At 47.4% G+C, this 27,190-nt stretch overlaps 2 protein-coding genes and 1 long non-coding RNA gene across 9 annotated transcripts in view; 2 read left to right on the top strand and 1 right to left on the bottom strand.

Annotated features, from left to right (window-relative positions):
• LOC120735302 (focadhesin-like) overlaps positions 1–14,648 on the top strand; it is a 30,640-nt gene extending 15,992 nt beyond the window's left edge. For all 4 annotated transcript variants that reach the window (XM_040034614.1, XM_040034613.1, XM_040034612.1 and 1 more), the window contains exons 20-44: positions 887–1,075; positions 1,439–1,560; positions 1,661–1,753; positions 2,882–2,970; positions 4,075–4,116; positions 4,212–4,320; positions 4,406–4,522; positions 4,649–4,887; positions 4,962–5,051; positions 5,235–5,382; positions 5,868–5,987; positions 6,064–6,186; positions 6,301–6,378; positions 6,709–6,780; positions 6,894–6,996; positions 7,240–7,320; positions 7,390–7,518; positions 7,593–7,708; positions 8,049–8,309; positions 9,911–10,000; positions 10,787–10,964; positions 11,094–11,191; positions 11,429–11,680; positions 11,771–11,846; positions 14,433–14,648. In XM_040034614.1, the coding sequence (XP_039890548.1) occupies positions 887–1,075; positions 1,439–1,560; positions 1,661–1,753; positions 2,882–2,970; positions 4,075–4,116; positions 4,212–4,320; positions 4,406–4,522; positions 4,649–4,887; positions 4,962–5,051; positions 5,235–5,382; positions 5,868–5,987; positions 6,064–6,186; positions 6,301–6,378; positions 6,709–6,780; positions 6,894–6,996; positions 7,240–7,320; positions 7,390–7,518; positions 7,593–7,708; positions 8,049–8,309; positions 9,911–10,000; positions 10,787–10,964; positions 11,094–11,191; positions 11,429–11,680; positions 11,771–11,846; positions 14,433–14,506 (3,089 nt within the window). In that variant the 3' untranslated portion in view covers positions 14,507–14,648. The remainder of the gene's footprint in view (positions 1–886; positions 1,076–1,438; positions 1,561–1,660; positions 1,754–2,881; positions 2,971–4,074; positions 4,117–4,211; positions 4,321–4,405; positions 4,523–4,648; positions 4,888–4,961; positions 5,052–5,234; positions 5,383–5,867; positions 5,988–6,063; positions 6,187–6,300; positions 6,379–6,708; positions 6,781–6,893; positions 6,997–7,239; positions 7,321–7,389; positions 7,519–7,592; positions 7,709–8,048; positions 8,310–9,910; positions 10,001–10,786; positions 10,965–11,093; positions 11,192–11,428; positions 11,681–11,770; positions 11,847–14,432) is intronic.
• Positions 1,765–2,870, top strand: LOC120735320. Of its 2 annotated transcripts, none has more exons than XR_005696227.1 (3): positions 1,765–1,948; positions 2,111–2,497; positions 2,559–2,870. It is a non-coding gene; the product is annotated as an uncharacterized LOC120735320 (long non-coding RNA). The 2 variants fall into 2 exon arrangements; XR_005696226.1 differs by having other exon boundaries at positions 1,765–1,999.
• Positions 14,568–19,929, bottom strand: hacd4 (3-hydroxyacyl-CoA dehydratase 4). Of its 3 annotated transcripts, XM_040034631.1 has the most exons (8): positions 19,778–19,929; positions 19,412–19,626; positions 18,743–18,849; positions 17,947–18,074; positions 17,748–17,857; positions 16,581–16,687; positions 16,118–16,249; positions 14,568–14,812 (listed from the first exon to the last, which is right to left on the bottom strand). In XM_040034631.1, coding segments are annotated over exons 2-8 (663 nt in total). In that variant the 5' UTR covers positions 19,414–19,626; positions 19,778–19,929; the 3' UTR covers positions 14,568–14,735. The 3 variants fall into 3 exon arrangements, with proteins under 3 accessions (XP_039890565.1, XP_039890564.1, XP_039890566.1); XM_040034630.1 differs by having other exon boundaries at positions 19,412–19,929; XM_040034632.1 differs by lacking the exon at positions 19,778–19,929 and having other exon boundaries at positions 19,306–19,417.
• Between the last annotated feature and the right edge of the window lie 7,261 nt (positions 19,930–27,190).

Raw genomic sequence — 27,190 nt, 5'->3', positions numbered from 1 at the left:
CTGACCTGCTTGTTACTGTGCTTCAGCGCACTGATAATATTCATCAGGACCTGTGGAAGACAGTACTGGAGTGTGCAGTGTACAAAGACAACGTCCCAGCTTCTGTCTGCACAGGCTTCAATCCCCAAAGCCAGCTCATCACTAAGAGGTGATGTCATCAAATGTCATCCTGTAGATGGATGACATCAAGCTGTGTGGGAGGAGTCAGTGAGATCCACTTGGTGAGGCCAGCAGGATGAAGATCAGTCAGAGCCACGTCCTTGCAGATGCTAAAACAGATGCTGAGAAGCCAGATGACTGGTAGAAAGATCCAGATCCTTAGAGCTGTGGTAGGAGGGAGTCTACCACGGCTGCAGACTGTGCAAAGGTGCTACGGACATTTTCCACCACGTAGTAGCAGGATGTAAGATGCAAGCTGGGATAGCATAAACTCAAAGCACAACCAGGAAGCTGTAGTGTATAGAAACAGCCGCGCCACATATGGACTAGAAGCCCCGTCGACCCGGTAGTAGGGCTAAGGGCCGGGGGTGCTTCAGCTTCCAGAGTAGCAGGGACTGGAGAGGTCAAGAACAAAGTGGTCTTAGTGGCAGCAGGAGAGTTGGAGGCTGTAACCCTGAAAGCAGCTGTGCAGGAGAGTGCAGTCCTGGGACCGCTAAGATACACAAAGATGCTACATGATTTTACAACATTTTTGTTTAGCACAACTGTTCACAACCATCCACATCACAGCTGTTTGAGCTGTTTGAGCATACCTGCACAAAAACAGACACCAGGTGTTGGTGTTTCCTGCTGGTTCCCTGGAGAGATCGTGGATCTGTCACATCTGCATGTGATACTGAGTAATGCTGATGATGGTGCACTGATGGTGTTTCTTTTATGTTCCCAGCCTTCGAGCTCTTCCTGACGTCACTGGTGAGGCAGGAGATGAGTCAGATGCCACGGGGAATCTACTTCTCAGCCCTGAGGGGGGGTAACCTCCGCTCAGACCGGGGTAAAACGGTGGCAGGAATCCCGTCGTTCATGCTCAAGACCTACGAGAAAAACAAGCAGCCTGGGCTGAAGCCAGGACTAGCAGGTGACCCAGTAACAGCTCATTTAGCTGGTCTCAGTGACATCGACTGTGTGGTGTCGTTGAATGTGACTATGAACATGTCAGCTGCTTTGCCTTTCACATGGGTCAAATCTGTCAGTCAGCATATCAAAGTTATGTTTCTTAAGTTGGTGAGGAAGGGAGAATATGTGGAGCTACAGGAAGGGACGTCTTTCTGAGGAGAGGCTTGGAACATGAAGATAATCTGCAGATTTAATCTGTGTGGTTTTCATGAAGCCAGGACATGGTGGAGATTTCTAACCCACGCGTGCTGAACAGTGTGTCTGTGTACCAGCATGTTACTGTTGGAAGCACCATTATAACTCACCCTTTCTGTCTGTGGTGCAGCTGGGCTGCTCCTGTCGTACAGTTTGTCTGTGCAGACCGATCGTGCTGGGAGACCCATCAGCCGCTTCCTGGTCAGCCGCAGCCGCAGCTACCAGCAGACGCTGACAGCCCTCGTTCATGAAGTACGTGATGTCTCCTTCCTTTCCTTTCACGCTTGTTCTTTGTCGTGTACGCAGAGCTTGAAAGAGGAACTGTTTCCTTCTTCTGTATTTTGGTGCACAGGTCAACATCCAGCCCTCTGAGTGGCACCGTGCCCTCCTGCTGCCACAGGCCTGGAGGGGCTTCATGAGCCGAGCTTTCTACGCCGTTATGGAGGTTTGTGCAGGTGTTACAAAGGCATACAGTAAAGGCCTCTGAGGCCTCTGACCGTACAGTAAAGGCCTCTGATCTTACAGTAAAGGCCTCAGAGGTCTCTGACCGTACAGTAAAAGCCTCTGATCTTACAGTAAAGGCCTCAGAGGTCTCTGACCGTACAGTAAAGTCTCTGACCTTACAGTAAAGGCCTCAGAGGTCTCTGACCGTACAGTAAAGGCCTCTGATCTTACAGTAAAGGCCTCAGAGGTCTCTGACCGTACAGTAAAGTCTCTGACCTTACAGTAAAGGCCTCAGAGGTCTCTGACCGTACAGTAAAGTCTCTGACCTTACAGTAAAGTCTCTGACCTTACAGTAGAGGCCTCTGATCTTACAGTAAAGGCCTCAGAGGCCTCTGACCTTACAGTAAAGTCTCTGACCTTACAGTAGAGGCCTCTGATCTTACAGTAAAGGCCTCAGAGGCCTCTGACCGTACAGTAAAGGCCTCTGATCTTACAGTAAAGGCCTCAGAGGTCTCTGACCGTACAGTAAAGGTCTCTGACCGTACAGTAAAGTCTCTGACCTTACAGTAAAGTCTCTGACCTTACAGTAGAGGCCTCTGATCTTACAGTAAAGGCCTCAGAGGCCTCTGACCGTACAGTAAAGGCCTCTGATCTTACAGTAAAGGCCTCAGAGGTCTCTGACCGTACAGTAAAGGCCTCTGATCTTACAGTAAAGGCCTCAGAGGTCTCTGACCGTACAGTAAAGGTCTCTGACCGTACAGTAAAGTCTCTGACCTTACAGTAAAGTCTCTGACCTTACAGTAGAGGCCTCTGATCTTACAGTAAAGGCCTCAGAGGCCTCTGACCTTACAGTAAAGGTCTCTGACCGTACAGTAAAGTCTCTGACCGTACAGTAAAGTCTCTGACCTTACAGTAAAGTCTCTGACCTTACAGTAGAGGCCTCTGATCTTACAGTAAAGGCCTCAGAGGCCTCTGACCTTACAGTAAAGGCCTCTGACCTTACAGTAGAGGCCTCTGACCTTACAGTAGAGGCCTCAGAGGCCTCTAACCTTACAGTAAAGTCTCTGACCTTACAGTAAAGTCTCTGATCTTACAGTAAAGGCCTCTCAGGGTTTGGTTTTGTTGGCAGGGTCGACGTGCTGAGTTAGAGATGCTCCAGAAACAAGGCAAAGAGGATCCACAGGAGCTGCAGTACAAGCATCACTGTGCCTGGCTGTGGTGAGACCCACACTCATGCTTGCATGTATATGTGTAGACTGTGTGTATAAATGGTAGTGCTTTTGTACATCGTCTCTAATCTTACTGTAATGACTGTAGTGTGTGTGTATCCCTGCTGTGTGGACCAAACTTTACATCAACACTTTGTGGTAACATCTGCACTATGTAGCCAAAATAACTGGTTCTGAACCAGCAACCTCCTGACCAGTAGACCACCTGCTCTCCCTCCTGACCATGAAGAGAGTGAATCATGGTTTTCAGGCATGTCAATCACAGGTTATAAAGTCTGTGGGTCGCTGTCAGGAGCTCAGGAAGTTCCTGGACGCTGTCGTGATCGGATGCAACAAGCATAGTTGTAAAATGTCGTGTTCACGCTTCTCCGTCTCGCAGATGGAGGAGTCTGGTTGGGTAGTTATCAGGAGACTGGTACTGGTCTGACTTTGGTGGTGGAGGGATGATAGCGGGGCTGTTTTTTAGAGGTTGGGCTCAGCTGCTTAGTTCTGGTGAGAGGAATTCTTAATGCTTCCAAATACAAAGACATTTGGGACGATTTCCTGCTCCCAACATGAACGTGTGCACAGGAAGAACCTGACTGGCCTACAAAGAGTCCTGACTTTGACCCAGCAGAACATCTGTGGGATGAATTGGAGCGCAGACTTGTTTAGAAAGCATGGAGGAAGCATTCTCCGGGCAAAAGAGAGGCACATAAACAATCCTCCAAAGAAGACCCAGGACTTTGATCCAGGATTTTAGCTGCTCGGACAAGAACAGGAGGACTGTCCCAAAGTCCAGTCGAAGACATTTACAGACCGTTACAAAGATGCTACGGCGACTGTCTCGGCGCTACACCATCACACTTACATTCTCCACACTTTGTTTTCCCCTAAATGTTAGTTTTTCTCAGTTTAAACATGTGATTACATTTAATCTGTGAATCAATCATCCTGTTTCACTTACATGTGAGACGCCGTCCTGATGTTTTGGGAGTTACGGTTGTAAATAGACTAAAGTGCTGATCTGCACCACTGCTTTAACAGACACTGGTCACCCTCTTCATCACGTTCTTCATCTTTTTAATGTATTTTTCTCATGTTTCTGACACAGGGCCAGAGATCAGCTGGCAGATGTCATCAAAGCTGCTACAAAGTGAGTCCCCTGGTCGCTATAGGGAAACGTTTGGTGAGCTGTGCAGAGTAACCTGATGCGAGCACTGTGAAATGACTTTCTGTGGATCGTTTCAGGGACAGTCCTGTTGTTCAGGGAAACGCCATCTTGGCTCTGAGCGGCCTCGCCGCTGTTCTCGCCAAGTATGAGAGCAACCTGCCCACTGATGGTGACGGCAGCCTGGGGGTGAGACACCGCAGGGTCCTGTTACACACTGTTTGCTATTTCATAATCCTATAGATGCTTAGCTCAGTGCTGTTGGACTTGATAGGCTGGACCAGAGTTTGTGGCCACAGGAAGCTGGTTGACCATGGTGCTGGACACCCTGCTCAGCATCAGCAGCAGCAGCTTCAAGTCCACAGGACGAGTTTTCCCCTGGTTTCTACACGTGAGTTTCATCAGAAATCGAGATTGGCAGATGATTCGAGTTATTTAAAGGCTGTGACAGTTGTTGTGAATAGAAAGTTGCTTTCTTGCATTGATCACCTTCACCCTGTGCTGCCGGCCTCCTCAGCGCTCCTACTCGGGTGAGAACACAGCGAGCACCATAGCGCGCTCCTGTGCAAGCCTCGCCCTGTCGCTGCTCGTCTCCGTGCTCGTGGTGTGGCAGCGGGACAGTCTGACCCACATCCTGTCGGCACTGCGGGCCGGCCTCCCGGGCTCCCCCGCCGCAGACGACTCCCAGGCCATCCAGTTCCACTCCGGGCTCGGTCTGGGCATGGTGCTGTCCACCCTGCTGCACCAGCGCCTCAGGTACAGTCTGCAGGAGGAGATTCTGATGTGAACCAACAGCGTAACGGTTACTGACTGCCTCTGTCCTCTGTCAGTGATGAGTCTGCTCAGAAGGATGCTGATCTCCTCTTCGGCCCTCTGGATGCTCTGGAAAGTTCCTCTTTCAACCCCAACCTGGAATACAAGTATGTCCTCTTATGAATAGAGTAAATGCACACTGACATCACACGGTTGGTTTATGCTGCTGCTTGTTTGGCACATTTACTCTTTTTCACAGACACATCTGGAAGCATGTTAGGATATTCAGCAGTGAAACAGGGGTTAGCATATTAAACGTGGTCTTTCCATGTTCTGCCTTCTTTCCTCAGCACTGGCTGCATACTGGGTCTGGGTCTAGTGCTGTCTGCCTTCTGCAGCAGTGGACAGAGGAGTCGACACGTCCGTGTCAGCCTAACGCTCGACAAGCTGCTGGCCAACCTGCAGGACTGCAGTGGGCGGGGACGCATGGAGCAGGAGGTACAGCAGCCCTGCACACGGCTCGCACGCTGACACAGAGCCGAGGTCCTGAATCTGATACAGGATCAAGTCTTTGATTGTACCTGTCTGCTCAGACACGCTTGTGATAGAAGAAGCTGAGATAGTACTTAGTTCTGTCCAGATCTTTGATGAATTATCTACTAAAGACAGTTTCTGCTACATGAACCTGAAACAAGAGTTAAAACTTTGAGCCTGATGGTGATGTGTGAACTTTGACCTATGACCTCGAAGCACTAAAATGGTGCATCTTATGATGTTTACTGTACGATTGGAACAGATTCGGCTTGTGTAAGCTGTAAAAACGTGTCGTCGTGACCTTGTAGAGCAAATAAAAAGTGTAACACAGATGAGCTTTGTTTACAGCTGTCCAAGGTGGAGGCGTTGCTCGGCCAGTGTGGGGTGAAGGCTGAAAACTGTGTGCCGTATAAAGTTTTCGCTGACCTTCACATGTGGTGTGTGTGCAGGTCTTGGCGTACTCTGTGGCGTGCGTAAGCGTTTCAGCATTCAGCGCAGGTCTTATTGACGCCGCCAAGGCCGAGGAGGTGATGGACACGCTGCGCAGCCTGACTGAGGAGAGCCAGCAGGTCAGTAGGTAGCTGATGGGGGTCATTCTGGCTCCAGCAGCTCTTTGTGGTTTTATTGATGACCCTGTGTCCCCAGACCCCGGGCTTCTCCCTGGCTCTGGGGTTAGCGGTCCACGGGCTGTCGGTGTGCGGCCACGGCAAAGCAGAGCACATCCACCCTCACCTGCTCGCAGCCTGGATCAAAATCTTACTGGCTGAGGTACAAAACCTGACGTTATACATCTCAGTCTAAATGTTCATGTAAACGATGTCCAATCACGTGAAATGATGTTTGGGGTCCCAGCGCTGACCTTCGTGCTGCCTTTGTTTACAGGGCTGTCCCACCATGCAGCGGCTGGCTGCTGTCAACGGGCTGGTGGCTTTGGTGGGGTCAGAGAGTTACCTCATTCAGGTGAGACGCCTGCAGCTGTTGGAGCTGAGCAGGATCAGCATGTGCTTCACTCAGTCCCTGAAAACATGTCGTCACCAGCTGCTGTTTCTCAGGATGTTTGTTTAGTGGTTTCAAGCATGTGGAGGAGGATTGAGCTCATGTGACCCTGTAAGAGTTTAGGAATCACCATGGTTACCATAGGAACACACTGGCAAACCCAGCATTTAAAAAGATGTGACAGAAGTGCAGATGTGTGTCTTATGTGAAGTGTCCCCGTGTTCACAACGAGATGCAGACACACCTTAGTTGCAGCTAAAGTTACCGACTGATGCTGATTCTCCTCTGATGCAGCTGAAGAGTGAGACGGAGCTCGTGTCCAAGCAGCACAACAGGCTGAATGAAGTTATTCGGGCCGTCACACAGGTCAGAGTTTACTTATCAAATATGACTTCACTCCCATTACTACACACCATACTTCCCCTCGCCTCGCACCTCGGAGCGTCTGTTTCATCCTCTTGTCGGCTCTCTGGTTGCAGATCGTCACGTTCTCTGGAGCCATCGGTTTGCAGTCCAACAGCGCCTGTTTGCTGGGACATTTGCATCTGGCCCACATCTGCAGCAGTCACAGTCACACAGCAGGTAACACAGGTGTCAGTGGGCGGAGCAGAGCTGGATGCAGCATCAGTAATCCTTTAAAATTCATTCCTCATAAAGTTTCAGCTCTTAGAGAATGACACACACAGACACACACACACACACACACACACACACACACACACACACACACACACACACACACACACACACAGACACACACACACACACACACAGACACAGACACTGGGAGCTACTGGGCACTAACTACTTTGATCCAACTCCCAGTTCCTCCAGATTTCAGTTACCTCTCAGAGAAAAGTGTCGTCAGATCCACGACGGAGTTCATCGCAGAAGCTGGACACAAAGGTTTGTGACATCTGCAGAGCTCGTTGTGTTTGAAGCTGTAACTCTGTAACATCCTCTCTCTGGGCCCAGGTCCTCAGGCCTCCCATCCAGGCCTGGTTAAGACCGCTCTCACCGCTTTGGCATCAGTCGGCGCCTCTTTCCAGTATCCGCCCATCAACTGGAGCGCCGCTCTGTCTCCTTTAATGAGGATGAGCTTTGGTAAGAGTTGTCGCTCAGTGCTGTCCGTGAAGCCACAGATTCTGTTCAGACTGTGTTGTTGTTGTGTTTTGTAGGAGAGGATGTGCAGCACCAGTGTGTTGTACTGGCAGCCTGTCAGACCCAGTCCTCCCACAGCGCTGCTCTCTTTTTGGGCTCCTGGTTGTCCCCTCCCCTGGTCCACAGTCTCAGTGTAAGTCCAGTTGTGTATTAGCGCTGTGACAGCTGATATTCAGTTCTCCATCAGGTGTATAGGCTGGTCCACTTTAATCTGTTGTTTCTGGTATCCAGCTTATATTTGAACAGCTAACAGGAGCATCTCAGCCTCACCTCTGAGCTCAGCTGCTTCTCAGTCGTACAGCAGCTGAATAAACGTCTGAATAAACAGCGTTTGGCTTCTGAAGCTGAACAGATGCTCTTTAACCGTGACACACATGCAGTCTGTCTCATCACTGCTGTAGGAGAGCATGAGTCCAGTACCTGCTACAATGATGAAGGCTTTGAGATCCTTACTGGCTGTCTGTCTCCCCCAGTACCAGACCCGGGCCCACCTCTATGAGACTCTGGGCTCGTGGATGAAGCACGTGACTGAGGACAAGCTCCAGGTGTATGTGGAGAGTTTGGGGCTGCAGCAGTTTCAGGAGGACCTCCGACCCCAGCGCGCGTCCCTGTGTCGCTCTGTGCTGCGGGGCCTGGCTCAGGCCATGGCCCTCCCAAACCCCTCTAGCAGCTGCTGGACCATCCTCTGCTCTGCCACGGAGAAGATCTTCACCTTCCTGCCCGACCGAATCCAGGTGCAGTCTAAGTGCTGAAGCTTTTCTTTGATACATGGCTCTGTCCCTGGTTTTACGCTCGGGGATCCTGATATCCTCTGATGCTCCCGTCCACCCACAGACACGAACAGGAGCATAAACCCATTTCATTCAAAGCAAGAAGCTGTGACACATGCTGCTGTAGGTGTGCAGAGCTTCAGAGCTCGGCTGGAAATGAGCTCTTCTCTTCACCACAGCAGCTTCAGCCCATCGTTAGCTCAGCTGTAAGAACACGGGCCAAACACAGCATCATAATAACACCAGTGGTTACTGTAACAGTTACAGTAACAGCTCACTTCACCACTTCAAAGGGAGCTCTGGCCCCTCCCTGCCTGTAACTCTCACATGTTTGTTTCATGTGTTCAGTGATCATCATCAGAGTTATTATATTAATGAGACATGTATTTGTGAAATGACAGTATGTTGGACGAGGAGGCCTGATAGAAATGCCAGTCAGGTTTATAACAAGTGCAAAGACATGATGTGCAGCAGAACACACAGGACATGTCAGCTGGATAAAGTGAGTGAATGCAGTGGACACAGAGCATTCCCTCTGTGTGTGCAGACTAACTGTGGCACTGCGTGAAGAGCAGGTGGTCTGATGTAGGACAACAGCTGCTTAATAGGCCAGATGTTTTCAGCTGGAGAAAGGTGAGACGCAGGTCACGATGAAGCCTGGCTGTAGTCAGACAGATGTGTGTGCCAGTTCCAAAGACACTAACGACCTTCATCCCATCAGAGATGCAGGGTCTGCTCCTCCTCCTCTTCATGAGGAAGTTGTCATGTTTGATGCACCTGGTCAGAGAAGTGTTGACAGTTTGCTGCAGTCCATTTAAAGCTGATTCTGCCCGTAGAAGAAGACCTCTGGATCATGGTCACATGACCTCTTGATGCAGCTGTAACCAGCACATCTGCTCGCTCTGGCTGACAGTGATTTCTGTGACACAGCTGTCGCTGTTTCTGCCACTCCAGACCTCCTTTTACCTTTGTTTGTACAGGCCGCCACATTGAGATTTACAGGAGAGAGCTGATCTACACATCTAGGCATTCTCAAAGTACAGTAAACAGGAAAACAGTCAAATAGTTGTGTGAGGATCACGGGCAGTTACACTCATTTTAGCCTTTGTCCAAATCCTCTGTAGTCTTTACGTTGAGCAGCATTAATCTCCTCAGTCTGAAGAACAGCACAGTGGTCGTGTTTCATGGTACTTGATGCTAGTGTGGCTACATTTCAGCTTTTGAATGGCTGGAATAATTTAGTTGATGATATATGTGCGCTGGTGTGTGTCGCCTCAGCTCCCTGAGTTTAACAGCTGCTAATAGCTGAACCTGCTAGCCTGCTCTGTTCACCTTTCTGTGAAACCAGCTGATCTCCTTCAATCAGTCTTTGTCTGTTTTGAAACCCTGACTTTGTGCAGTCTAACAGTTAAAGCCTTTTATTCGTCCTGCTGCTGGGCCCTGCTGGCATCCAGCTTTGCCTCTTTAACACATGAACACAGGTTCAAAGCTGTTTAAATGACACATTTTAACTAAAAAATAACAATTTTTGTGTTTGTGTTTGATTTCTTGTACATTTGTTTCAGGATAATGAAGTGGATCTGTATGTGGGCGTGGCCAAGTGTCTGTCTGAGATGTCTGACACAGAGATTGAGAGGATCATGAAAGTCTCTGAGGTACAGTGTTCATAACACCAGCAGAAAATGAACAGAGGCACCACGTCCACGGTTTCCATGAGCTGAAGTGTAGCGTGGGCAGAAGTACATTTGGTTTACAGGGTAAAACACATGTTGCTGGTCTCAGAGTGGAAGGAGAAATGGAATTAATTCCAGTCACCTGTAGCTCATATTGCTTTATTATTTATAGCTGTCAGTGTGTGGACAGTAAAACCTGCATTCTTCCTAATGCCCAGCAGGGGGCCCACTCTGAAAGCGTGCATTTCTAAAAGGAGTAAACGTTCAGTTTGACCAAATTTAACCATATAGTATTTAAGCTTTCAGTAATTTAGAGGAGTCTTCCTCACATGGTTACTTTGTTCACTTCAGCAGCAGTCCCCTCAAGGTGCTTTATACTGTAAGGTCAACCCTACAGTAATAACACAGAGAAAACCCAACAATCACATGACCCCCTATGAGCAGCACTTTGGTGACAGTGGGAAGGAAAAACTCCCTTTTAACAGGAAGAAACCTCCAGCAGAACCAGGCTCAGAGAGGGGCGGGGCCATCTGCTGTGATTGGTTGGGGGGAGAGAAGGAAGACGGGATAACTAAACATGAAATGGTGACAGGTGTGTAGTTTGAAGCACTCTTAGCTGCTGCTGACCTCGTTGTCAGATCCTCTGCTGCTTGCTTTCAGCACGTGTGCGGTGATCACGCCCGTCACACAGTCTCTGACAGGTCACTGAAGCTCAGCGTGTGCTACTGCTGTGCTGCTGTGGCTTTAACATCTCTGCGTTCTGTTTAGACTCAGATGGAGAAGACCTGCTTCATCTTAGCCTACCTGACCTCTCAGGGACGAGTGCCCCTCCTTAGTCTTAATGATGTCATTGCTGGGGTCCTCCGTGGTTGGCCAAGCCGCAGAGTGGGGTGGCTCCTCCTGCAGACGTTTTACCAGTGTCGCCTGGCAACCAGCATCAACACAGGTGAGACAGGAAGGCGTTCCTACTGCGTGGAAAGTGGATCTGTTCTGATCTAACAGACGACTGACACCTGTGTGTTTTATCATGGTGGTTGTCATTTAGTCAGCATGCTGAGCTCGCTCTTTGTCACAGGCATCTCCAGACGGATGGAGTGGCTCCTGCAGCTGATGGGACATATCCGAAATGTTGCCTACGGCGTAACAGACGTCCAGTGTGGAGACACCAGATCGGTATGTTTCTGAGTGACCCACAGTGACTCCCACACATCCTCCTCTTCCTCCCAGCAGCTGAGCTTAGCTAAATGCTGGTCCACCATGACGGTGCCATGTTAACTGCAATGATGGCAGCGAGGCTGCTCTCGAGCATCAGCAGCAGAGGAAAGCTTGCTGCTGTTTTCTTCTTCTGTGTATTTGAGTTGGTGGAGGCAGGTTCTGTGTCGTGTGTTTCTAACTGAGTGTGCTCTGCAGGCCACCGACTTCCTGTTCCAGCTCTTTGCTGCTGCAGTAGTTTCCTGGGGTGACCACATCATGCCACTCCTCTTTGGCATCCGGGTCCAGTGGTTTCCATGGCAGCCAGACCCCAAGCCTCAGGCTCTAACACACGGTCTATATGGCGAGGAGTCGTCGGTGGACGGCGCCCTGTCCCAGTGCCTGTTAGCGATGTCCCACAGCCTCCCTCAGCTCCTGGACAAGGAGCCCTGGAGCAGCCAAACACCCAAGGTCAGTGTTTGCGCTGTGAACTTTGAACTTTAGCTCAACTTTCACTCGTTGTAAACGTGCAGAAGGGATGACCCCGTGTGTGTGTCTCAGTTCATAGACTGGCTGCTCAGCATCATGGAAGCTCCTGAGCAGAGCGTGTCAGCATCAACGGTCAGCACAGCCAAAGGTGAACAAAGCAGCCTTTTTCCTACTTACACACTGGAATATGTCATAATGTTTCACTCTGTTTGAGCCGCATGGCAGCAGTACCCACAGACTGCTGTCTCCATGAAGTACTTAATGAAATCACATCTAAATGAACAGTTTAATTAGATTATTATTATTACTGTCCTTGTGCAGGTCTCATTGAAATTAAGACCTGGCCTGAGTTTTGTCAGGTTCTTACATCCTCCAGGTAAAAACTTCACTATAAATCTAAAATCGACGGGCGGGGTTGTTGTTTCTTTTTTCTGGTTTTGCCCCAGAAGCTAAAGCTTCGTGGTAAAGCCTGTATGTTCGAGTCTCCTTGTGAAATGCGTCGTGTGTTTCATGCACTGGTTCTTATGCAGCACTGTTCTTCTCTGAGTGGTTTACTCATCCACGCACAGCTTTCTGTGCTTACATCGCACTGCTGTGGATGCAAATGTGTGCGTTCAGGTTAGAAGCCTGAATTTCAGCTCAGACACAAGCAGTTTGTAGTTTCTACTGAAATATTTCCGTCAGTGATCACAGAGACAGAACAGTCCAACCAATCATGGCCTCCAAGAACCTGGTTGTGTCGGAGCTCCTCCCTCACCACGTCCTAAGACAGGCTCGTTGGACTGTTAGGGTTTCTCTGCACTGCTGCAGGTTATCTCACAATATCACGTTACCATAGAGGGGGACTGTTGTGATTCGGCTCTATATACACAGCTGCAGTGATGTTTGTTAGCAGTAATTGTTTTTGGCCAAACGAGCTTCTGCTAACAGGCCTCATCTGTGGCCGTCTTTACATGAGAACTAAGGCACCATGTTTATTGACACACAGCTGACAGCACTGTCAGAAAACAAGGTGTGGAAAGAGCAGGCGTTACTGTAATCAGATTACTTTTTCCAGTAACGAGTAAAGTAAGGGATTACTATTGCAAAAACGGTAATTAGATTACCGTTACTTTCCCGTAGGAACGCTGCGTTATTAAAACCGTGATTTTTTTTGCGAGAACGTCTCATGACAGTGACGTAAGCGAGTGCGACGTTCGTGACAACAGCTGTGTGCAGATCAACCATAAAGAGTGCGGAGAGAGTATGAGCGTGCAGCGTTTAAAGCGTGGAAGCACTGACCTTACTTTGAGTTTGATTCCATAAAGTGACAAAAACATTAGTGTCCGTTGTGCGTGGGAAGAAAACTTCTTTTTACAGCGAAAAAACCCTAAACCTCAGAGTAAGCACCGAGCAGCTACTGTAACCGGTGTGCTCCTGTGTTGTGTCTGACGATGAAAGGTAAAAGAAACACCTCCAAATAAATAGCTTGCCCGCTCCAGCTCCTACGACCAAATACAAACAGTGGGCAAGAGGGTTAGCTCAACCCTCCACAACTTCCAAGCTAGCAAGGAGTATATATTCATGCGTTCACGTTCCCTAGAACACACATGTGGCACACACATACTACACATTTATAGCATCTAACAAAAACAGGCATAATGATGACGATAACCGAACTAAAATTGCAATCAGAAACATCAGGGTGGCTAAATATGGATTGTATGTGTGTTTGACAGTGTTGGAAAGAAATGACACCCAGCGCTCCCACAGGGGGATTGTAGAAAATGGGAGGGGCCAGAGGGGTACACTGTATTTATAGGGTAGGACCAAAGAAGAAGAACAATGAGGGGGGCTCTAACTGATAATGAACACAACTACAGGCTTGGAGGTCCTAACAGTCAGGTATAACAGGAACGGTTTGGGGGTTATAACAAGATGTGATGTATGACCATGTTACGCTACGACGTAAAGGGAAACTCACAGAGAAACTCGCGGATTCTTCCACTGACCGCTGCACACCTGCACCAGGGTAAACCTCTGCCTACCCCACTCCTGCTGTACAGGTGAAAATAGAGCAACAGGACCGCTGAGTCTTTGACTTTATTTATTTCCTGCTGTGTTTTACTTGCATCTATTTGAAAGACTGAGTGTAAACACAAAAAATATTTTATTTTATGTGCAGAAAATAGGTTTAAATATTTCTTCCAGTCAGAGAATGTTGCATATAATTAAATTTTTGCTTGATGCATAAAGTTAAAAGATTAAAACTAATAAAACAAGTTTAAAAAGAGACTTTTCCATTTGATTACATTTTGTATGATGATTATGTAGAAAAAGTAGAATTGAAAGATCTATCGCTTTATCACCTCTTCAGGTTGTAAATCGTGTTTTTAAAATGTAACTAAGTAACTAATTACCTTTGAAAATAAGTAATCAGTAAAGTAACAGGATTACTTTTTGGGGAAGTAATTAGTTACTGATTACTTTTTTCAAGTAACTTGACCAACACTGACTTTAAGAGAGGTTTACTCAAACATCATGGTGAAACAAATGATCTGGCCTTCAGAACAGCCATCTGATCTCTGATCCCTCTGATCTCTCTGATCCCTCTGATCCCTCTGATTCCTCTGATCTCTATGATTCCTCTGATCTCTCTGATCCCTCTGATTCCTCTGATCCCTCTGATCTCTCTGATTCCTCTGATCTCTCTGATCTCTCTGATCTCTCTGATCTCTCCTGTGCTTCCTTTCAGCTGCTCTGTTGGCGCTCAAGTCCTCTGCAGAGTTCAAGAAGAAAGCCGTGTGGACCAGAGCGTACGGCTGGTAGCCCAGAGGAGCCTCTGTGTCCTGCTCAGGCGTTGCTGCTCGTACACAAAGAGACGCACGGCTGCTGGTCTGAGCTGTGGTTTAATGTTAGACAGTAACTGTACTGTAGGAATCTGTGCTGTCAATAAAAGTGCAACAAATCATTTTGGGTTTAGAACATCCTTTTCTCTCTTTACAGCAGATTGTTACATTCGACTTCATCCGTAACTCCAGCGAGCTGTGACTTCATGTCACTTCCTCTTCCTGTTCCACTTCTCCAGGTGGTGGTGCCTCTCCTTCAGCAGCTGCCCGACTGTGAGCGAGGCTCCTGAAAAGCAAACAGTGTTTTACATCACAGTTACTGTACAGTTACACTACAGTTACACTACAGTTACACAGTAACTTCATTCATGACACCAGTTTAACATCCCCAGGTAGAAGATCCTCCTCAGTGTTGTCACCACAGACCTGGTCAGAAAGCTCGGACACTATGATGATGTGACAGTGAGGCCTGTAACTGTTCTTCATCGTCCTAGTCTTCCTCAGGAAACTGCCACCCGTAGTTTTTCCAACAGTAACAAATCAGGAGAACCTGAGAACGTTTTCTTTTCCTTCTGTGTTCTAGTTCAGGTGGATTTAGGTCGTGTTACTGAAGCGACCGACCTCTGTGTCTAACATCTTTTTGTCTTAGTTAAGGCGCTCATCTAAATGTGTTTGCTGTACATCAGCCTGACAACGGCACGACTAACCACCTCATTAACCCTCGTCCAACCAGCATGTTTAACATACAAGGACGAGCGACTGAGGACCACAACAGTGACCTCATGTTAGAAAACTAGTAACGGTAACATATGTCTTAGTTATGTAACGATTATGCAGTATCTAAAGAAAAAAGTAAAACTGTCTCTGCAACTTTGCAATGCCGATGCTGCAAGTATGAAATGTATAGTTTAATCTGTTTTACAGCTTTTATTACGTTTAATCCACATGATTACTCAAACCTTACTGGTATCAGAGCTTTCAGTCACTTTAAGCATCATTTGTTCTGTATTTGCATGAAGCAACTAGTCAGAGTCAAACTGACTGCAAAGTAAAAAGGCCCAGAGCTGCACGGGGAGGTTGTGTGTAAATATGGACAGAGTCAGATCAATGCCCACCAAGAGTGAGTCTGATTTATCGAGAAAAGCTTTAACGTGGCTGCACGCAGGGGAAAAGAAGCTGAAACAACCACAGCTAATCAAAGTAGAGGCTGACGGAGGACGACTGCAGTGACCATAAGTGTAAAGGAGGAGCTTGGACTCAAACTATCGTGGATCAGTGCAGCTGTGCTGCGTTTCAGCAGGTCCATCAGGTGACTGTGATGTCACAAAGTTTAATAGTTTAATTATTTATATAGCACATTTAATTACAACAGGAGCGTTGACCAAAGTGCTGTACAAGAATACAACATACATAATAAAACAACTTGGAGTATTAAAAGCAAACACCAAATATGAATTAACAAATAACTCTCATGCTGCATTAAAAGCCAGTAAATAAAAATGCGTTTTAAGATAAAATTTAAAAAGATTGACAGTATGAGCCTGTCTGATGTGTAGGGGTAAATTAAACAAAGGGTTGTTCTCCGTCTTACCAAGAGTGAGGACGGGCAGGTAGAGCGCCAGCACCAGGGGGAGGTGGCTGTTTGGAGCTGTCGTTGAGTTGAGTGGACACGACTGGGAGGCCGTTTGCTCAGCATAAGGCAGCGCCTGATAGATGGTGGCAGCTGAGAGAAACAAAAAGGGGAACAAACGCTTTGACTTCATCCACTATCACAGTGTTGTTGGCCTGTGTGTCACTGATATACAGGACGTTCCAGCACTTCTGCTTACAGGCAGCACAACGGTTACTCACTGCAGCTGGAATGCACTGTGCTCATTTCCTGGCTTCATATCATCAGCTCTGCTTGGCTAACACATTTCCTGTTTGCTCCCAGCACTTCCCTTACACAACACTCTGACCACACAATGAACCTCTTAATGTTGAGAAGTCAAAGTACTTATGAGCTCAGCTCTCAGTTTGTTGGAATAAAAGATGGAAACGTAATAATTCAACACCTTCAACGATGACCGTGAGGATGTATAAGGGGATCCAGAGCGTGTAGCGAGTCCACAGCATGGTGCTGGACGGCTTCTCCATGACACACAGCAGCTCGTGAGGATACCTGTCATCAAACCACAGGCACAGCTTATTGGACGAGAAACAATGTTTGCATCTGGAAATCCAAATGTACTCAAATCATCACGTCGTATATCATAATGCAGCTACGTATGGTGTAGTACGAATACGGCATTAAGGATATTATCATCATTATTATCATCATTATTATCATTATTATTATCATCATTATTATCATTATTATCATTATTATTATTATCATTATTATTATTATCATTATTAGAGACATTGTTGAAATTGTGCCTTCAGAACAGTCAGTCTGTCCACAGCATTGGAACAAATGTGGATGTTTGCACTTCAAATATTTCGCTGTGAGTGTGTGAGCACGTTAACCTTCTACAGCACAGATCATCATTGTTCATATTAGTATTATGTGTGTGTAAATACGCTCCCTCCTCAGGCCTGGGCCCGGTGTTATGGAGATCACCATGAATCAGAACACCAACGCCGGGTCACGGGCCGGTGCCTGAGTCGTTTCAGGCTCCGCTGTGGTTTTTATTGTTGCTCTGTTTTCTTCCTGTGTTATGAATGAATCTTCGGTACTGGTTTCATTTTGTTGTATTTATCTGCAACACCTTGAAGGCCGGACTGTGGTGCAAAAAGGTTGGGGACCGCTGGTGTAAATAATAAGCTGCTCCACCAACACTCATTAAAGCTCCAGTCAGACATGCTTGGTTTTGTATCAACATGTCACAAAGTGGTTTCTTTTTCACAGAAATAACCAAAGATATTTCCACTGCGACCTGATATCAGTGGATCCTACACTGGAATGTAAACTGGCTGTTTAGGGGAGGGTTCCTGCCCTGGGTATCTGCTTAGAGGGAAAGTGAGACCGCCGTGGTTTAAAATATGCACATAGTTTGACACATCAGTAAAATGATTGCATCAGTGCTGAGAGGTCAGGTCCAGGCAGTGCTGTTCAACTGTAAGGAGCTAAAAGCTTCTTAAAGCTCTGCATCCTGTGCTTTTAAAACGATTTAACAAAGTAAAGGTGAAGTTTGAATGCCGATGTGTTTGTGCATCACTGTAAAACCTGCGGTGCTTACCGGAGGAGGTCCAGGACGTTCCAGAAGAAGAGCTGCACACACACCACCGGTTTACTCTGCAGCTCCTCCAGCATGATGATCATAATCAACAGAAGGTTCTTCTCCATCACCTGAGGAGCAGGAAGACAGCGCGTCCGTGCATCAATCAAAGATAACAACAATGATAATAATGTCATTAAACTTTGAGCTGCGTACGCACTTGGATGAAGCGAGGAAGGAGCCGGGCTTTCTCGATGCCGTCCGCAATGTGGAAAAGCTCCAGAATGGAGAGCAGCTGGCAGAGACTCATCACAAAGCCCACAGAGTAAAAGGTGTCGGCCAAAGCATCTGCAGTCACAAACAACATGTGCGGGATGCTCATCAGTCCTTCTGACTTGGAAATATACTTCTTAGTCAACTTATGAAGCATTTGGAGCGATGTCTGTGTTTACTGGAAACTTCATTCAGCAGCAGCAAATGAGCCTTTACAGAGAAACGAGCAGCGCGGTCCCTGTTTGTGTCCCACAGCAACCTCACGCAACAAGCGAACGAAGGCAAAGAAATGATACCACGTCAAAGAGCTCTGAGAGAAAGCGTTTAACGTCAGGAGAAAACACAGTCTAACATGATGTGAGAGCGCTAACAGCCAGACTAGCAGGAGGCTGCTGCTCCATGAACTCCTCTGATGCAGCTCTGCAACTCAAGTTTTCACAGGAGGATTTGGGGGAAGCAGATAATGTCTGAATACCTTTTCTTAAATACATAAATTAGCTCGATGAGGCTTAATGAGATTTAAACGACGGCCTGATCAAACGGAGCCTGGAGTCTAAGCTGGGTGTTTTTCTATATCGGTCCAAGCGTCCGTACAGCATCGGTCCATCGCTCAGGGTAGCACTGCCATCTTAGTGCCTTTATTATTTACTTTGACCTGCACAGCTGCTCCACAGACCGTTCACTTCCTGGAAAAGTCAGACTAATTCAGATTAACTGAGACTGGTAAGTTTTCCTAACCTTACCTTGGCCGAACATAAGAAACCTGGCGACAGTATTAGCCAGTATCCACGTGTGGCCACAGAACTGGAACAGGTTGTATGAGAAACTGTAGGCGAGTCTGAAGCTGAACCTGCAGAACAGGAATAAGGACACAGATTCGTTACTGTGGTTTACACAACGATGATGATGATAGAGGTGACAGCAGCTCACTTGCTAAACGTTGTGCTGAGGCACAGTGGCATGAATCCAGCCATCAGTGCTTGTTATCTGTGTGAGCTGCTGCACTCATCCCAGCGCTCTCTCAGGTCAGCTGATGCTTCCCTGCTCCACACATGCAACACAAGCTCAGCGATGCAGCAGCTTCCACAGTCGTGGCTCCAACACTGTGGAAGTATTTCCCCCTGCACGAGGCTCCCTCACTAAGCTGTCCTTCGGTGCTGACTGAGATCTTTAGTTATTCTGCTGTTGTTCAACCTCTACAGCTCTACTGCGGACTCTGGCCTGTATTTGTATCATTGTACATGTTCAAATCTAACAGTCTGTTACCTAAAAGGTGTACATCTGTAATCAGATTACTTTTACTTACAGACCAGACTTGCATCCATCACTAGACTTGTGGATGCGTCTGAATGAGTGAGTGTAAGTAGCAGCAGATCCCAGAGAGACTCCTCACTTCCTCCGTAATCACTTACATTGTCCTCCTGAAGTCTCGTCTCCGTCCAGTTTGGACTCCTCCGAGTTCAGCGTGTGAGGAAGATCATGTTCCCCTAACCGGACACTCCTCCTCCCTTCACAAGAGAAAGCAGAAAAAACACACAGCGGCCAATCCGTGTAGCTTCCTCACGCCAGCTGCAGCACCCACGACTTCCCCACAGTAACACAGAAGGCTGTGGACTCCCGGGCAGCACTGACACAGGCAGACACGAGCATGTAGAGACAGGCGCACGCATACACAAGCGGTGAGTCACGGAACTACACAGCACATGAAGCCAGACATCATCCACAGTGGAAGCTGTGGCTACCGTGGAGGACAGCGTGGAACAAACTGTGGCTTTTACCTCCTGAAGCTTCCGTTTTATGTTTAAACACCACCTGGGTTCAACCTGCACCAATAACGTGTACAGGTGTACCACACCGATCAGTGCAATCAGCTAACCAGACCAACAAAACACTAGAATGTAGCTGAACAGAAGCATCAGCTCTTCAGATGTTCTGTCTACAAAGGCGGGACAAAAACTTACACGTAACTGCATCTGTTCTCGGACAGCGCTGTCACGGATCTCTCTGTTTGCATCCACCGGTGACGTTACTGCCACCCTGCGGCTGAGGCTGGTTACTGCACAGACAGCTCCACTGGTTTCACACTGACAGAAACGCCCGTGAAGCTGCCTCCATTGTTCGGACTGTCCAGCTCACTTTAGCTTTTCTCCGGAGCGCATTCACCGAGCAGCTAGCATCAGCTAGCATCAGCTGGAGCATCAGCTAGCATCAGCTAACGCATCAGCTGCTAAACCAGCTTCGGTGACCTGTCATCGTAACAGTCTCCTCGTACTAACCAGCCTGGTTAATGCGTGGTTTAGTGAAAAAGTTGTTACTAACTCAGCCAAAGCTGACGGAGAGTGGACGGCAGCTCATCCGGTGTTTTCACCAAAAGTGATTAAAAAGGCTTAATGAGCAGGCTCAGCCCTTAGACTGCAACCTATGAGACTAAGCAGCGGTGGCAAAAGTACAGACATGCTGTACTCAAAGTACAAGTACAAATACTGCTGTTAAAAATACTCCAGTAAAAGTCACAGTACTCATTCAACTTATTTACTCGAGAGAGAAAAGTAAAGGCTCTAAATGTGCTCAGAGTAAGGAAGTAAAGGAGGACGCTTCTATTTTGTCCTAGGCTGACTGAACCCTGTGCTATGTGAACATAATGATAGAATAATATCAGTAGAGGGGAACACAAACTTTAGTCTGAAGAAAAAGGAAAAGCAAATCTATCTGCTGTTGCCTCCTTGTAGAGGGGACTTTGCCTGTAAACAGGAAGTCAGAGGTTGAATCTGGTTCAGCAGGTGGGGAACCTGAAACTGGTGTCACGGCTCAGTGAACTGAATCAAACTCACACTCATTTCTCCTGAGAGCTCCAGTAGGTGTTGTGTGCAGGCTGTGATCAGCTGGCCTGCTGCTCTCTGTGGATGGACACACCTGGATTCAACCAGATGTGAGCAGATGTTTCATCCTCCACAGCTCATCAGTGGATCTAAGCTCATCAGCTAAAATTCATATGACTCTGCTACATGTGATGCTAACTGTGGCCATGAACCCACGGCCACTGTGCACCTTTAAAGAACAGCGAGTTCTTTAGTTTTCACAGTGCAGCAAACTAAGCTGTTTAACCTGCACTAACATGCAACCTTTAAGTATCACAGTTAGTCTAACTCTGTCTTGCAGCCGGTTTCACCACATAATGCCACATGCACGGATCCAATATCTGTTTTAAAAACATATCAAATACCACTGAGCAGTCCTTACAGTGACAAAAGCTGCTGGGATGAACCCTCTGTGGCCACAACATCTGTACATGCAGCACAGAGGGGGGCTCAGAAGGAAACAACATCAGGAACTGATAACTTTATTAACAAGGAAATACCCGACAGAAACTCAGGCAACATAAGGGGAGTTCAGTTGCAAACACCACCTCCTGCTCCTACGTGTGTTTTTCTGACAGCAGACTGGTGATGTGCAGCAACGCAATGGAGCCAGTGCAGCATTTAAACAAACAGGGGATCCTGATTGATCAGAAGCAGGGCTCTCCAGCTCCAGTCCAGAGAGCTACTGTCCTGCAGCTTTTAGATGCATCCCTACTCCAGCACACCTGAAAAACAAGTATGCATCTAAAAGCTGCAGAAGCTCTCTGGGCTGGAGTGGTGGGGCGGCTCTGCTGTGTGGGACACCGAGGAGCAGCAGAGCTCTGCTGCTTAAAGGAAAAAGTGCCACTGTCCTGCCTTCACACAGTGCCACCACGTTCATAGGTGACAGGTTTTAACCCGAGTTTGCTGAAGTCTAAACGGACAACGCACAGAATAAACATCATCCTAAGTGCCTGCGACCTCTGAGCCTGCTGCAGCGTCTCAGTGTTGTGCACACTGCTCGAGGTCTCTTACGGTGTGTCGGGACATTAGCCTGGTTTGCACAGCACAGCTAAGAATTATTGCAAACATGAAAACGGAGAAGCTCGACATAATGTTCTGGCAGAGACGCAGCCAAGCAGCACAAAACATCAGAAACAGGTTTTACTCATCGTGCAGTCATTACAAGGAGCGTGTGGCAGTTTCTAACTGAGGACGTTTTCAAGTCTCACTGGAAATCAGCCACAGAGAGGGGGCGCTACATTCTTCTCATGGGATTAATGTAGCCCTAGATCAGGGTCGCCCTGCTATTCAGCAGCAAGCCGCCCCTGTTACACCTGTGAACATCCAGGCTTTGGACACTGAAACGGTGGAGGAGCACAAATACCTGGGTGTTCACTTCAATAACAAACTGGACTGGTCCACAAACACAAATGCACTTTACAAAAAGGGCCTACGTCGTCTCCACCTGCAGAGATCCTTGGGGGTGAACAGGACACTGTGGTGGCGTCTGCTGTTTTCTGTGCTGTGGTCTGCTGGAGCGGCAGAGAGGGACGGGGGGACCTCAACAAACTGGTCAGGAGGGCCAGCTCTGTCCTGGACCGCCCGCTGAAGTCCATCGAGGAGGAGAGGCTGTTGTCTAAGCTAACACCCATCATGGACAACACCTCCCCCCCTGCATGAGACTGAACACCGAGCTGCTCGATCAGCAGTGGACTTTCACACCCACAGTGCAGGAAGCAGCGCTGCCACAGGTCGTTCTTACAGCAGCTGTCAGACTCTGTAACACACAGTTATCTTACTCAGCAGCTGCTTTGTTCACTGCACATTTCATGTTTCTGTGCATCGTTACCTGTTTGTACAGACTGCAGTTGCTTATGTCTATAGGACCACTCTGAGGCTTCCTTTTATATTTTATATTCCCTTTGCTACAAGAGCTGTGTAACACCCAAACCTCTCATCCATGGGATAATAAAGGTCTATTCTATTCTATTCTATTCTATTCTATTCTATTCTATTCTATTCAGGAAGTCTGCTTTGAAAAACTAACAAAACACCAGGAACAGAGGGAGCTGAGTTACTTTGTATGACAAACTGTTCCTGTCTACGTTTGTTCTACCTGTGGAAGAAACTGAAACAAAGAGCTGGAACAAAGAGAGCCGATCCTGCAGCTCAGAGGAGACACAAGCAGGAGAACTACCTCTAAATCCTCTACAGACAAACCTGCCTTTATTTGGCACCTTCCCAGCATTACTGATCATTGATTCAACGCTCTATGTGCTATTCATCTAGGCTTTATGGCAAAAGTAAAGTAAATAACACAGGTTGTGCTGTTCGTTTCTTCAGAAAGCTGAGCTATCATTTTAAAGCAGCGTTGGGACAGTCGAGTGTCATAAATGTGTTGAAATAACTGATGTCACCAAATCTGCCCTTCCACACAACGCTGTTTCTGTCCACAGGTCGGGTGAAATTTCAGCGTGTCACACAGTACGGTGGCTGTTTTAAACTGTGGAGCTAATTACTGTGAGCCCAGGAGCACAAACAAGTTATATTTAGCCAGCCCGCAGACTGCAAGTCCTCAGGAGATACAGTTACTTCTGCAGGACATATCGCAGCAACATGTGGTCACCCGTGCTGGGCCGAGCGGGTAACCCACCTCTGCATTTGTTAGCACAGAACCTGCTGCAGTCTGAAGCCTGTCTCCATGGCAGCAGCAGACATGGAAACATTGTAACACGCGGTCTTTCTCTGAGAAGGTTGACTCTGTTCACCTGGACAGTCTGACTGCAGGTTTCCAACCTTCTCAACAGGAGCTGAACCAGCAGCACTGATGAACAACGGGCAGCTTATGATCATTAGTATGCAAACTGTCACAGCCGCTGATCCTTGCAGGAGTCCACAGAGAGGTGGGGAATCCCTCCAATCACAGCATTGTAGAGCTGTGATTGGACGGATTTCTTCTCTGTTATTGTGGCACCATTCCTGTAGCAGAGGCCCCGCCTCCATTCAGAGGTGTAAATGGCCTGCTTGACTCAAACCAGAGCGCTCCCTCTACACTACAGCACACTGACAGTGTGTGTGCTGGGCCTTGTATAGACAGTCCCATCTCTAGTATTAAATGGTGCTGCTCACTCCACCATCCACACACAGCCTGGCAGTACAGACTGTGCTGGTTAAACTCTCGCCTCACTGTATTCTGACTAAGCATAATTAATCACATGAATCACATGAATCATGGCTCTGTAACCATGACAGTGTTGGTGACACGTTTCTGTCACACACACATCTGCTGCACATCTGCAGACACATTCAGACAGAATCATGTTCATTTTTCATTCAGCACATTAATGAATGAATATCTTGATTTTCTCTGTGATTAACAATCCAGATGTGTAAGCATCTGGATGAGCTCTGCTGCAGCCCTGGGTATTTTAAACAGGAGAGGCTGGGTGTGTCTCAGATGGTTGAACTTTAACCTCAGTCCCACCTTCCTGCCTGTCCTTGCTGCTGAATGCCATCGATAAGATGACTCACAGAGGTTGGTCTGATTTTTAGATCAGAGTTTGAACTCTCCTCTTTAGAAGTATCCCAACTACAAACATGCCAAACCAGTGAGTGTTTGTTCTCTACCCTGAGCACAGTTCCTTATATGCACCTGTTCAGTGAAGGTGATTCTTACTCAGTACATTAGTAACACTGTGACATATCAAATGTATTAGAAAGTGTCACTTAAAAATATGCACACGTCTATTTTGCTTTGTCACTTATGCGTTCAGTCCTGTTGCACGTTTCCAAAGACATTGTCCCAGCCCCGATATAACTCCACCTGAACAGCTGAGATACACATCCACCCACATCCACCCACATCCACAGAGTCACTGTGGTCTGATTCACTCTAATTTGCACGGCTGCAGTAAAAACCAGCTTTGTTCTCAGCCTGAACTCTCGTGGAGTCTATTTAAGTAGTCTGGAGGAACAGTTTACATGCATCTTGAAGGACATTCAGAATTTGGATGTTGGATCCTTTTTGTTCCAGTCCAGATGATTTCATGCATCCCTAACACGACACTGTCAGCCTGCAGAGCGAGAGTGAAGTGCTCTAATAGGGTGATATGGTACTACAAGGTCATTAAGATAAGATGGGGCCTGATTATTTAAGACCTTGTATGTGAGGAGCAGGATTTTGAATTCTGGATTTAACAGGAAGCCAAAACAGGAGAAATCTGCTCTCTTTCTAGTCCCTGTCAGGACTCTTGCTGCAGTATTTTGGATTAGCTGAAGGCTTTTCAGGGAGTTTTTAGGACTTCCTGATAATAATGAATTACAGTTCAGCCAGTGTCAGACGGCCGGTGTTCAGCGGCTGAAAAGTGCGTCAGCCCACTGGGGAAATGCTCGATTACCAGTCAAGCCTGGATGGAGACGTAACCAAACAAACATGGCGGCAGAGGAAACTAAAAGAACTACACAAACAAAAACTACATAACATTTTTTAAAAAGAACATTTACATAAATAACAAAAGCTCTGAAAAATACATGAAAAGCAACCTTAACAGTAAAATGTAACTGTATATTAGAGGCACAGCCTTTAGAAGCATTAGTCTCTACATCACACTTATGAAAGGCTCCATAATCATTGTAACTGGATGTAACGTAACACGGACCAGTCTGACTGGAGCAAACATAAACATGAAGGCCAGCTGAGTCCCTGCAGGACGAGCGTTCAGGAGAAACGGCTCTTAATAACGTTCAGCCTGCTCAGACTAATGCAGAGGGCTGGTACCCTCAGTCCTGACTGAGGCTGTGGCTCGTCTCTGGTTTCTGGCTCCTGTGTTACACTGTTGGCCGGTGCTGAGGGAGGTTTTATTGCCCTCTAACAGCAGATATCCAAAGTTCAAGTTGCCAGCAGACCATCAGCAGTTACTCATGCACTCTGTGACCCCGGCTCCTTTCTGCAGAGGTTAACCAGGTCTCTTAGTAAGATGCTACAGTATTCTCACACCATGGTGTACTCACAGCTGCTCTGTAAAACTCTGACTTCTGGCTTCTCGTCTATGAATTCAAATGTGCTAAAAGTCCTGTAGCACATTGTTGAGACAACACACGAATGAAAACAAGGCAAAGGAGAAATGTCATATTTCTCCAGCCTAAGACGAGTTGATCCTTTCTAGGATCTCTATTAGCATCAACCTTTTCTTACTCAGGCCGAGGTTGTTTGGGAACACGACCTACGCACAGCTGACCAGTATTTACTTACCGTGTCACACATTCATGACACAAACAGCACATCCATGTTTGTCATGAGGCGTGGCATCCACGTTAGGCAGCACACTCGTGTGTGTGACATTAGTATGGATGAACAATGAAGAACTAATCTTTTTTGGATGTCTTTGGTACGCAGCTGTAGCTCAGGTGGTAGCTCACCTGCCTGTCGTCACTCCTGGATTCCTGGAAGCACCCAGCTGGAACTCCACCTGCAACCTGTGCTACGCTCCTCTCGTTGCCCTTCCTGCATATGACCTGTGCACGATAAAGTCTTCTTAAATATCAGCTTGTTTTCTCCACTGAGTTTGCTTTTGGGTGCACTCACACATACTTGTGACACAAGCAGTGTTTGAAGCACCTGACATGCACGGCTCTGATGGTCACTGGTGTCTCTACAGGAGATAAGAATGTGGAGAGTTTGGAAGATTGAGCAACCCAGGAAATGCCCAAGGTCAAAGGTCGTCTTCCACTCATCTCCCTCCTGGAGTGGGAAGAGATGGTAAGTTTTCCTGAGGATGGAGAAGCTCAAAAGGAGAAGAGAACAAAGACAGCAGATATTTGTTGAGCGATTTCGCCCTCTGCATGCATACAGACACATCTCTCTTTTCAACAACAAAAAAAATAGCTGCTAACGGTTAGGAAGGACAAATAATACCAGCTTTCAGTGAGTCATTAATATATTTCATCGTTTGTTCCCTCTTAGGTTTTGACAAACTGTAAAGTGACAGGAAGTGGATCACCCAGGAGCACATGTAGTCTCTGTGGATCCTCACAGAAGCCATCAGCGAGGTGCCCCTGAGAAGAGGATGTACACACTGAAAATACTGGTGATGCCAACACAAACTCCAGGGTGGGGCCGTGGATAAGAAGCAGACGTGTGTGAGACATACTCACAGTGGTTTCCTGAGAGAAGGATGGAGGTGAGCTCAGTGGAAAGACGCCAACCATCCAAAGCAGAGCCTGGCAGAGGCTCCGTGAGAGAAACTGTCGTATCGCTGGATTAGAGTCAGTTAAATTCTGCAGCAGAGCGTGGAGTTGAACTGAGTTACTTCCACAACAAACATAGTGTGTTAACACGATGCACCCTGTCAG

The sequence above is a fragment of the Simochromis diagramma genome, unplaced genomic scaffold (assembly GCF_900408965.1).
Source record: "Simochromis diagramma unplaced genomic scaffold, fSimDia1.1 OVJJ01000439.1, whole genome shotgun sequence".
Taxonomy (NCBI): domain Eukaryota; kingdom Metazoa; phylum Chordata; class Actinopteri; order Cichliformes; family Cichlidae; genus Simochromis; species Simochromis diagramma.
This window is presented reverse-complemented; position numbering and strand designations above follow the sequence as displayed.

Bases quoted from the DNA above. Each gene is read 5' to 3' on its own strand.
- hacd4 (XM_040034630.1), bottom strand. The intron at 18,075-18,742 runs GTAAGGTTAGGA...TTGTGACTGCAG, and splicing joins GTTTCTTATGTTCGGCCAAG to ATGCTTTGGCCGACACCTTT. The intron at 14,813-16,117 runs GTAAGACGGAGA...TTTGCTTTTCAG, and splicing joins CCTGCCCGTCCTCACTCTTG to GAGCCTCGCTCACAGTCGGG.